This window comes from Pollachius pollachius, assembly GCF_949987615.1.
Source record: "Pollachius pollachius genome assembly, chromosome: 1".
Taxonomy (NCBI): Eukaryota; Metazoa; Chordata; class Actinopteri; order Gadiformes; family Gadidae; genus Pollachius; species Pollachius pollachius.
The window spans coordinates 2747667-2759215 of record NC_136934.1 but is presented as its reverse complement, the minus strand read 5'-3'; the positions used below and the strand labels follow the sequence as shown (position 1 = coordinate 2759215).

The 11549-nt window shown below is 43.2% G+C and overlaps 2 protein-coding genes across 4 annotated transcripts; one reads left to right on the top strand and one right to left on the bottom strand.

Annotated features, from left to right (window-relative positions):
• Positions 1 to 29: 29 nt before the first annotated feature.
• On the bottom strand, positions 30 to 4083 carry LOC307089053 (uncharacterized protein). Of its 3 annotated transcripts, none has more exons than XR_013812601.1 (6): positions 4016 to 4083; positions 3298 to 3579; positions 2820 to 2927; positions 2406 to 2493; positions 1368 to 1409; positions 30 to 1075 (listed from the first exon to the last, which is right to left on the bottom strand). XR_013812601.1 is itself a non-coding variant. In XM_079755145.1 (6 exons), the coding sequence occupies exons 1-5, from the start codon at positions 4056 to 4058 to the stop codon at positions 972 to 974; spliced, it is 579 nt and encodes a 192-aa protein (XP_079611271.1). In that variant the 5' UTR covers positions 4059 to 4083; the 3' UTR covers positions 30 to 746; positions 941 to 971. The 3 variants fall into 3 exon arrangements, 2 of the variants coding, with proteins under 2 accessions (XP_079611271.1, XP_079611270.1); XM_079755145.1 differs by lacking the exon at positions 2406 to 2493 and having other exon boundaries at positions 30 to 746; positions 941 to 1075; XM_079755144.1 differs by lacking the exon at positions 2406 to 2493.
• Positions 4084 to 4412: 329 nt separating this feature from the next.
• On the top strand, positions 4413 to 11332 carry imp4 (IMP U3 small nucleolar ribonucleoprotein 4). Its single transcript, XM_079730979.1, has 9 exons — positions 4413 to 4461; positions 4655 to 4763; positions 4901 to 4984; positions 5077 to 5186; positions 5335 to 5467; positions 6056 to 6210; positions 10405 to 10499; positions 10625 to 10698; positions 11058 to 11332. The coding sequence occupies exons 1-9, from the start codon at positions 4459 to 4461 to the stop codon at positions 11168 to 11170; spliced, it is 876 nt and encodes a 291-aa protein (XP_079587105.1). The 5' UTR covers positions 4413 to 4458; the 3' UTR covers positions 11171 to 11332.
• Positions 11333 to 11549: the final 217 nt, after the last annotated feature.

Sequence of the window (11549 nt, the reverse complement as noted above, 5' to 3'; positions counted from 1 at the left end):
TAATATCAAAACGAAATTTCGATATTGTTTATACTTTATTCAGAATAACAGTTTTAGTTTGATATCAGCTGCGTTTTGAGTTGGTCCCATTGAAGCCGTCTGGCCAGCCTGACACTTAAGACATCGTAACTAAATCATTGTTCAACCATTTACCTTCGTTCAAAAAATATAACAAATCTACACACTCGTATCTTCAATAATATCTAAACTGAATTTTGATATCATTTATGCTTTCTTCAGAATCACAGTTAAAGTTTCATATTGGCTTCGTTTCAGTTGGTCTCATTGATTTACGTTGACGCTGGAGGTGAGGACGTTCAGCAGTGTTGCCAGCTTGGGCGTTTTTTACCGACCTATTGGCCTACGTTTTGAGGTCGTTCAGGCAGTGTTGCCAGATTGGGCGGTTTTCCCACCCTATTGGGCTACTTTTAAAAACATACGATTTCGGCGCATGCGCATATCATAACACATTTGAAGACAGAAACAATGAACATATTATAACTGTGTTGATAAGAAACGACTGTACATTAGAGTGATATGTTGAAATTATGATCAATAGCCTAATAATGACATTATTAAGTAAAAAAACATTACGACTTGTTCAAGACTTGAAAAAGTTTGGGACTTGGACTTGGACTCGCCTTGGCTTTCCCTGTCTTGACTCGGGACTCGACTCGGACTTGACTGCTAAGACTTGGGACTTGCTTGGGACTTGCTAAACAGTGACTTTGTCCCATCTCTTGGCACTAGTATAAAGACAAGACAATATGTATCTTTATCCATCCATCCATCCATCCATCCATCCATCTATCTATATTTATCGATGTATAGATATATAGCTAGATATAGATATATAGATAGACAGATATAATCTAGCTCTTTATAATATTGGTCACATATCTAGGCTGTTGCGTTTGAGTATTGCATTGTCGGTCTTTACCAACAGAGGGCAGTATAACCAAGGATAGTCCTCAATCGGCTCCAACATGCTCCGCATGAGTGGTTGATTTTTGATTTATATATATTGCTTCACGTTCTTCCAGAACCTTGGTTGAATCCTCATGATGTCTTCTGCCTATAAGGGACGAAGGAAGAAAATTTGACCATTATATTTAGGCCTACGTTTATTAGTGTTGCATGAAATTTCTGACTTACATGGGTCTTTGTAATGAGTATCTTGTTGATGTTGAGGACTAAAGTACTACACTAATTACTAGTGTATGAATAATTCCTGTCTGGTTAAAAACAATGCATATTTTTCGAGCAGGTTATCGCAGTTGAATGCAAATAAACACCTGCCTACTAGTCACAGTTTTGGAAACCACCACCACCAACACCACCACCACCAGTGACCATTTGGTCTGTACCTCTTATCTGGGCCATGGGGACGTGGTTTAAGGGTGGCTGTCCTATTGGGAGAAGGCAGAGAGCAAAGAGGAAGTCAGAAGGATGTGGTGGCCGTGCTGCTAGAGCTGTCATAGTTCTCCTCCCCTTCCTCAGGTTTCATGCTGATAGCCACATGCAGGGGCGTAGGAATGAGTTTAACATTGGGGGGGACACATATCGGAAACCTGACAGATCCGTTAATGGTTTGAACAGAAGTATGTCATGAATTAACTACACTGAAAAAATTCACAAATATATTTTATTCTACTAAAAAGATACATTTGTAAATGTAAAGGAAAACACATTTTGAATGGCAGTAATGAACTGATAAATATCAAATCAATTCTTTAATTGCACGCTCAATCATCCAGATTTTTAGAATAAGAAGCGGTGACAAGACGCTGTGTTTTGCTTTAAAAAAAAAAATATATATTTTTCTCCCCCCGGTATAATTTTTAGGTGGGACAAATGCGCCTGTCTCCGATATTGGAGGGGACACGTCCCCTCCGTCCCCCCCGGTTCCTACGCCCTTGGCCACACGCACACGCTTTGGTCAGGAACCAATTCTATGAAATATGTCTCTGCGGTCCGTCCATGTGGTGGATGCCTAGAAAGGGGTTTCTGGTGGTGTCATAGTAGATGATAGATTTTTCAACCAGACGTTGTTTTCTTATTCTGTCACGTAGGTGTGATTCTCACTCAGAATATATACATATCTGTGAGGTATGTGGTTTATTAGGTCCACCTTTCATCAAACGTGTTGTGAGAGATGATTGATGATCGACTCCTGTCCGTCCTGTCTGTTCATTTCTCAGCAGCGTTCAAGTGCTCCTGAACACACACATGCGTTGCCTTATCGGGAAATCCAAGCGTCTCTAGGTTGAGCTTGTCCAATATTATTTACCAGTACAACAACTAAAACAACTTGGTAGCCTTTGACCAAATTAGAAAATGCTGTTGGGTTTCTACAAAAGGTTGCTCTCACATAAATAACCTTAGTTTGTGCTTTGTTGTGCTACCGTTAAGAGTCCTCCAGGTCAGATCCTGTCCCCCTTCTCTTCTGGGTCCTTCTCAAGGAGCCTGGTGGTTCAGTTTCGTTTCATCGTTCTGTGGGTTTGGAGAGTCCTACCTTGGGTTATATAAGTGGGGCCTGTGAAGCATTCTGGACCATAACTGCGATTAAGGGCTGTATAAACACCAACACAACTGACCTGACCCGGTGACCAACCAATCAAAGATAGTTTTACACAGGAAGTTGAAAAGAAGATTTACATTTTGAAACAAAGCCACATATTGCATCAGGGTTGTTCTTCATCATCAACCTTTGGATGACAGATGCAGTAAGACTCATGTGAACATACCCACGTGAAGTTACATCAGTGCGACCATATTTGGGCGTACATGTACACCCACAGTGAGTATCTCCTACTTACGTTCTGAGTGACTGGTGACCAGCACGTTGAGGACGAGTATGGAAGGAAGGACGAAGAATGAGGGCAACACGACAAAGCGAGCGATGCTCCAGATGTACGCAAAAGGGGCTGGAGAAACAGAAGAAATCGTATAAGAAGATTAAGATTGTGTGTGTGTGTGTGTGTGTGTGTGTGTGTGTGTGTGTGTGTGTGTGTGTGTGTGTGTGTGTGTGTGTGTGTGTGTGTGTGTGTGTGTGTGCGCGAGTGTGTGTTTGAGTGTGTGTGTGTGTGTGTGTGGTGTGTGGGTGCATGTTTGAGTTTGAGTTTGAGAGTGAAAGAAATAACATAGCCTGATACATCATGAAACATATATTGTCTTGATATAGGAAGAACATCTAAACTAGGTGGTAGCATGTATATAGCTTACAGAAGTAACATGGTTTGACAACAGCAGAGAGCGGTAGTAACAGCGGTAGCGTCTAATTTTGTATTGACTTACAGCCGTAGAAGTAGCTCTCCGCCAGTTTGATGAGGACCGAGCTGTTGGCCATGACCCCGCACCAGTACACCCCGGCGCCGTTGGGAGGGCTGAACACGGAGACGGTGAAGGACTCCATGTCCTCGTGGATCACTGGGGGGTCCCCATCATGAGGGTGCTTGTAATCATACATGAGGCCTGTGCAGCACTCGGCGCTGGTTTGTTTGCACCAGACTCTGGGCAGAGTACTCTGGTCGGCTTTGTACGGGCATGTGAGCGCCTGCAGGACGCCGTGGCTTTCTCCTGTGCGGACGGATTATAATGTTTGAGAGGGCTTGGGTTTAAGGGGTTGTGCGGGATCGTAGAAAGATAGGCGTGATAATGTGAAGCGCCTTACAGGGTGTATGAAAGTGTTTGTCCTAGGGTTAAAAAGGTTTCTCCTGGGTTTAATAAGAGGACATGGATATGAATATACCAATTTGAAAGGATATTAACATCCACAGTTCTATAGATGAAAAGCCTGAGGATCAATACAATATGAAATAGCTGTTCATCTCATTGAAATAAACGTCATGTTCCGTTTTTTTTAAAAGGTTGAGGACTTTCGGTTTGTTAAATTGACACCAATCAAAATAAATGCATAAAAAATAGTAAAACATTTGCTATATTTTTCCCCTCTATAATTCCATATATAATTCCTATATTCCATGTGTGATATAAGAATAAATCAGAGACTTACCAGCCCTCCACACCAGTAAGCCCATTACCAGCAGAAGATGCATGTTGTGCTCTGAGCTTCACTTCCTCTTCTTGGAAGAGCTTCTTTCACGCCTATGCAAAAACGGAAAAATACACCCACACGTTGACCAGGAAGTGTGCCAACGAGGTCCGCTTATCATTTATACCACTGCATTTCCTAGACGTATACATAGCATCAAGCTTCCGAGTGTGAAATACATTACTCACATAATTATGATTAAAACATTCCAAAAAAGTTTTTAACGTGAACTTCAACTTCAACCTTTATTTTGAAGCATTAACTTTTATTTTGAAGTATGAACCGATCGAGTGAAGCAGTATCGACCGGCCTCATTGGTCGAGCGGCCGACCAATGAGGACACACGTTGTTGCGTCGTAGTCGTCAGTAGTACATGTGAGAGACTGCTACCAGACAACATAATAATGGTTCGTACAGTTCTATAAATGCACCAATATACCGTGTTGAGAAACCACGGAAATCGACGACGATATCAAACACTCCTCTGACCTTAATCATATTGTTGACCACATGAACAAGGATCAGAGCTGTGATATATTTGTGTGTTTTTCCTTTGGGTCTGGTAGTTGAACTGACCTGGTTGTGTGGGTTTGTGTGTAGCTCCGTCGAGAGGTTCGACTGAGGCGGGAGTACCTGTACAGGAAGGCCCAGGAGGACCGGGAGAGGACCATCGAGGACAAGAAGGAGAAGCTGAAGGCTGCTCTCGAAGGTGAGATATGTTCAAGAGCTGAACCTTTCACAGTAGTCCATGCGGTGTCTTCATCTTTCAATGGTGAAGTCCTTGGTTGCAGGCAACAAGCGTGATCGATTCATGATTTCCCTTTCTCTTGTTTTGTTTCCTTTCAGAGAATCGTCTCCTCCCAACTGAAGTGCGAAAAGACGCCCTGCAGTTACAGAAACTCCTGGAATATGACGACGAAGGCGCAGAAGGTCAGTGTCTTCATTGACTCGTAACTATATGAATCAAAGGCAGTGTATTTCCTTATCTGACGACTGTGTTGTGACGACTGTGCCGGCTACAGGAGCCACCTCTCACATGGACGATGAGTACAAGTGGGCGGGCGTGGAGGATCCTAAGATCATGATCACCACGTCGAGAGATCCCAGCTCCCGCCTCAAGATGTTCGCTAAGGTCAGCGTTTGGATCAGGGTCAGACACGCATGCCTGGGGAAACAAAACACGGCACGCAGAGTGCCTCTTTAAAGGACTAGGTGGTAAAGCGTTGATGCTGCTAAATGACTTGAGTAGGTCCAGTGGTGTGATGACGTGTGTTCCTCAGGAGGTGAAGCTCATCTTCCCGGGCGCCCAGAGGATGAACAGAGGAAACCACGAGGTGGGGTCCCTAGTGAAGGCCTGCAGGGCCAACAACGTCACCGACCTGGTGGTCATCCACGAGACCAGAGGACAGCCAGGTACAGCACAACGCCCAATCCTGACCCAGTCACGGGGAAGACCCCCAAATACACAGCATGGACCGGCCTCAAGGCAGCCAGGCCTCATTACGTTTTACATTGAGGCCGTTTAGCAGACGCTTTTATCCAAAGCCACCTACAATAAGTACATTGGTCAGAAGATGGAGAAACGACAATATATCGCTGTCGGTACAGTAAGGATGTTCATAGAACCAAGTGCCAATTACTAACAATTGCTAGGTTAACCCCTTCCCCATATACAACAAAGCTATGCATTAGCATTGGCATATATTGAGTGAACTGTGGAGATAGGATGTATTATAACCTAAATATTACAGAAGACTGTTATTTTGCTTGTTAATGTGATATGATGTAGGAGCTCTCATGTCTGTGCATAATGTACTTCTTGATATGTGATCTTCACATGTATTCAGTGTGTGAACACAGCTACCGTATCCCGCGATCAACACCCGTCCAACACATTCAAAGCGAAGGCGTTTGCTGGAACGGGCTAGACACCAAAGCTTGCCAAAGGCTGCATGATTCCGCAGTGTGTGAACGAGTGGTGTCCGTCTCGTATGTTTCCAGATGGCCTGATGGTGTGCCACCTGCCATTTGGGCCCACCGCCTACTTCACTCTGTACAACGTGGTGATGAGGCATGATGTCCCCGACATAGGCACCATGTCCGAGGCCTTCCCCCACCTCATCTTCGACAACTTCACCTCCCGCCTGGGCAGAAGGGTGAGTACCTGGGTCTCTTTCCTCAGGGTGCGTTTCAGTTCCTGTCCCTGATGCTCCTCCAGATGAGGCCCAATCACTCGGGCTGAGACCACCAGCAGCACCATGAAGTACACATTGGCTGTTGACGATCTGACCAATCGCAACCAATTGTTTTTTTATGTGGCCATGCAGCAGCGTTGACGTGATCCATGTGCATGATGGGATATGTAAACTTCTGACGTATTTGAAGATTTGCTAAAACAATTCCTGTGAGGATACACCAATGGATACTCGCTCAAGAAACATACTTTGCCTTCTTGTCGAGCAATGGACACTAGGAACCGCATCTATGTGCTCTTAACGGATGTTTACAGTTTTTCTCAATCGTTTAAACACGTTTTCGGAAACTATTGCTCAATTTCTCAAAACTCTAAACACAAACCTGAGAAGAGTTAATCATTTTGTCAAAACTACACAAATTCTACTGAAAACTGATTTTTCTTTAGCATCAATTAAACACTGGTGTGATAAATTCAAAACACTTCCATCAAAATACTATGTTTTGGCTTTAAGAGGCCATGTTACATATTCCAATGTATAAAATTGTTCAGAAATAGCTTTCGTTTTTAAAGTTGCAATTAGGTGTTACATATAGTATAGAGACTGTTGCCATATTGTAATACAATACTGTGAATATATCATATAAATATTGCATTGACACAATCGTGTCAGAATAGGATACAATGCATATTTGTCTATCCAATAAGCTCCAATGGGCTAAACTCACAATCCCAGCTTCCCAGAGTCATACTGTACACCTAAAGTTGATGCTGCAACATTGTTCTGACAATACACCAATGTTACCTATTTTGGTAAATTACAGTACAGTAATTGCACTGATAAGTAAAATGAAAAACACTACAGTAAGAAAATGTTTTGACTAGGGATGGGCATTTGAAGAAATTTCCTTGATCGAGCATCGCTAGAGTTATCGATCAATTATCGATTAATCATTAACTTTTTTCTATAGGCTATATTGAAATTCCCGTTGGTAAAAATAAAAAATGTTTTTATCAATTAAATCTTTATTACAACAATAATGTATGGGCCAAAATGAATACAATAGTTAACTTGAAGACCTACATGTTTAACAGTTTTAAAATAATAAATACAGGCATTATAGGTTATAGATGCGGCGCTCGTAAAGTCCGAACAATGGCAAAGGCTCGCAACAAAAAGATGAGCCACGCCACCCATTTACAAACAATTAAATGAACTACTATCTAAAAGCAATACCTTATTGAACATACAAGGCTAAGATTTCACAGTTTCGACAAAATAACGACTCCGAGAGGCACCAAGCCGAAAGAAAAGCGGAGCGAGAGACGACACATTAAAACAAAAAGAACGACTCACGTTCGGTGGTGACTGTCCCTACTGTCTAACTCCAGCCTACATATTTTTATTTAGAAATATAAGCATGTTAACATGCTCGGGGGTAAGCCGCGAACGCAGCCTTGTTACTGTCAGTCCAGCAGCAGAAAACACCCGCTCTGACGGGACCGAAGTTGCGGGGATGCAAAGGTACTGTCGCGCTAACTTTGACAGCCTGGGGAACCTCCTCCCATTCACTTTCCACCAGTCGGCAGGGTTGCAATCCAGGGGTGGGGGGGTATCCTTCAGAAAGTTATTAACCTCTGTGTCAATGCCAGTGTCCAGTATAATGGAGTACTGCTCCCCGAGGAGAAGTGCCATAGCGGATGCCTGTGTGGCGGCTGCGGCCGCTCCAGTGTTTGCGCTCCCTTCGTCCGCGTGCCCCCCAGCCTGCTCGATAGCCTCCTGGCCTGTCTCCACTGCCTCTCCCAGTTCAACTAATTTCGCATTAGCAACTACTGTCTGTGCAGGTGTCAGAAAGCTCAGGTGCTTGTGACGAGGGTCCAGCATTGCTGAAAGCATGGGGGCCGATGATACAAATTCAGCAGACTGAACCTGAAAATAAATGATGCGGGGAAATCAATAATCAGAAATAATTGTGCATCTATAATGCTAAATGGAAAACGTATCTAGGCTATCCAATAAGAGGCATGTAAGTATAGGCTATGTTGTAATTCTTATTACTTGTAACATTTTTGCTATTGGGCATATTGAAACTTAACTAAATGTAGCTTACATTCATTCGGGTGCTGAGGGACGACCGCACTTTAGTTTTGAACTCGATAACCTTGGGCCCGTCTCCTTCTTTGCGCATCAGATGGGCATTGATGAGTCCGAAGGTGATGGGATAAGTGTTGGAGATGGAGACGTCCTTCTCCGCAGACATGACGGTGGTGGCACACTTTAGTGCTCTCAGCACAGGCTGCATTTCCTCCATCAGCCGCCAATGCTCATCTTTCAGCTCCAGGATTCTGGCGTCCTGGAGCTTGGTCACGGTGCGGTCCGACAGGACAGCAGCAACAGCCCACCGTTGCTCCACCAGCCGATCGAACATTTCACAGACCAAGTTCCAACGTGTTTTACATGATTGAATAAGCCGGTGGCTTGGGAGGGCCATTTGTTCTTGTTTTTTTTGCAGAGTTTTGCTGGCAACTGTGCTGTGGTTAAAGTGACCAACCAGTTTGCCAGCCGCGGAGATTACCCGATTCAGGTAAAGTGCAAAGCCGTCATTTATGGCCAGCTGGAGGGTGTGGGCAAAGCAGGCAACGGAAACCCAGCTGACTCTGGTTGGACGGTTAGCAGCGACTATATTGGCCGCGTTATCATGTACGCAGGCGATTACTCGGCCTTCAATTCCCCATTGCTCCACAGCCCCATTCAATTTCTCCGCGAGACAGTCGGCTGTGTGACGGCCTGGCAGGCTTTCTGTTAACAGGACAGCCGAGTTCATTTCCCAGTCATCGCCGATGTAGTGGCAAGTGATGGTAATATAGCTCTCAGCTGTTAAAGCTGTCCAGCAGTCTGTCGTGAGAGCAACACTCTCAGCTTTGGCCAACTTTTTAAACAACTCCTCTTTTCTTTCTTCATACTGCGTTTCAATGAGTCTGGTGACTGTGCGCCGTGATGGAATGTGATAGGCTGGTTCCATTATATCCATCAGATTCCAAAAACCTTTGCCTTCAACTACACTTATAGGCAGCATGTCTGTCTGAATGAACTTGCAGATTCCTTTAGTAATTTTATCTGCCCGCTGTGAGTTGCAGCTCCTCCTAGCTAGGACCGAGGTGATGGTAGGTTGAGAGGAGGATGAACTGCCGGCCAACAAGGTCGGATGTGCGTTTTTCAAGTGATACATCATAGTAGTCGTCGCGGAATTATACTTGTACACGGCATCACAGTGTGTACAGTGAACGTCTCCGTTTTTTAAATCGAAGTGGTCCCACGCAACACTTCGCTTGGACCGCTTCATGTTTAGGCTAATCTTGCTTTGCTGGCAAGTTTCCAAATGAGCTGCGTCACAAGTCAACTGCCGCTCATTTGGCTGTTACGTTTTTGTCCTTAGAAATAATAAAACATCGCACCCTGGTGGTTAGATTTGTTATTTCTCCGTCCTTTTGATCGATAACAATATAAATTGATCGACGCATTTCTTAACGATCAATTATCGAGCATCGATTAATTATGCCCATCCCTAGTTTTGACTGTCTTTCGGGTGATATAATGATGAAAACAGTACAAGTACAAAAAGGTAACAAATTATTTTATTTTTTTTTACTGTTATAAGTAAAATGTTCAGGTGAACTGACTGCATAAAAAGCTTTTCGTAAGCCAATAAAAAATAAGAATATAAATGAGGTGAAACAGATCTACATGTAAATCAGTATGTATCCCACCTCCAATCCTGATCAGGCCAAAGGACCGTATCTACAACACAGTAGAGCTCACCAAGTCCTCTTTAATGCTCTGACACATGATTGAAGTGTTTTGCCAGTTGAGTTTGAACAGGTGAGAAGTGAGTTAGACTTATTGGTAATAAGTTGTTGCGTTTTGAAGGCCAGTGTGATCCAGGTGAACCAAGTGTGCCATATGATGAGATTTGTGCTTAGAGTTTAGCAAAAATGTGAAAACAGTGGAATTGTCCTTATAGTTTAGCAGTCTGGAGTCTTGTAGTTGATGCATGAGCATCAAGTTTTCAGAATTGTGTGCATAGTTCCATTTTTTTGTGTGTATACAATCGAGAAACTGTAAGCATGTTTAAATGAAGTCTTGTTGTCCCTACAGGTGTCCAACATCCTGAAGTATCTGTTCCCAGTGCCCAAAGACGACAGCAAACGCGTGATTACCTTCTCCAACCAGGAGGACTTCATTTCCTTCAGGTCAACATGAAAACACATTGATTAGGGCATTATATATATTTAATTATAAATATTAAATATGGCATTATATTCCATGTTTGTCGGGTGATGATGTTAAGGATCTAAATTGTTTTGTGTGTTTGCAGACATCACACCTATAAGAAAACGGACCACAAGAACGTTGCCCTGACAGAAGTAGGACCCAGGTTCGAGATGAAATGTAAGTATGACCCTGTTGAAACCATGATCCCTCAAAGAGTAGATGCTAGAGGGAGCATTTCAACTCCCTGCACAAGCTGGACTGAATGCAGTCATCTCAAGTGGTTTAGTTTGAGTTGCATCTCCATGGTAATTGTCTTACAGAATGTTTAAAGGGGTGATGTACATCTAGGGGGACACGCCCACTTGTGATGTCACTAAACCACAGGAAAGGCAGATTTTCTAACTGGAGCGGTGTCTGATAGCCACGTGACTTACTAGGTCGAACTACATCCTCTTTAATCCTGTATTCATCTATTCTATGTGGCTCTAGCGTGTGGAGGTTCTGGTTTTTATTCTAACTCTGCGTGTCTTCTCTAGTGTACATGATCAAGCTAGGCACCCTTGAAAACGAGAGCGCCGCAGACATCGAATGGCGCCACCACGCATACACCAACACAGCCAGGAAGAGGAAGTTCCTCAGTGTGGAGTAGGATCTATTTCCCCCCCCCACCCCCACTTCATCAGTTCAGATGATTATGTGGTCATTATGTTTTGCTATGTGTTGTGAATAAGGCAAGGGTATGCATTTTTACTGTATCTTTGCATTTCATTTGTATCTGATCCATTTATGTGATTAAAATATTTGCAATATCTATTAATTGTTTCATTTATGTACACCAATTTTTATGTATTTCTTTAATTTTGAGTGAAAGGAATTAAGAGAATTAAAAGTACTTTGAATGTTTTTAAGAGCGGTTGAATATGGAAGTGCGTTATTTGTTTCAAGATGTAAACAGATTCAAGATTGCAAAGTGAGGCATCAAATTTGAAAAACTCACCATAATAAAATAAACTCCACCGCTCGCGCAC

What these genes read in the sequence shown, in the direction of transcription:
- LOC307089053 (XM_079755144.1), bottom strand. Translation starts at nt 4,058, where the DNA reads ATGCATCTTCTGCTGGTAATGGGCTTACTGGTGTGGAGGGCTG. An exon ending in CTTACTGGTGTGGAGGGCTG is followed by an intron (nt 3,580 to 4,015) that starts GTAAGTCTCTGA and finishes CCGTCCGCACAG; the next exon opens with GAGAAAGCCACGGCGTCCTG. An exon ending in CCCCATGGCCCAGATAAGAG is followed by an intron (nt 1,076 to 1,367) that starts GTACAGACCAAA and finishes CGTCCCTTATAG; the next exon opens with GCAGAAGACATCATGAGGAT.
- imp4 (XM_079730979.1), top strand. An exon ending in GCTGAAGGCTGCTCTCGAAG is followed by an intron (nt 4,764 to 4,900) that starts GTGAGATATGTT and finishes GTTTCCTTTCAG; the next exon opens with AGAATCGTCTCCTCCCAACT. An exon ending in ACCCAGGTTCGAGATGAAAT is followed by an intron (nt 10,699 to 11,057) that starts GTAAGTATGACC and finishes TGTCTTCTCTAG; the next exon opens with TGTACATGATCAAGCTAGGC.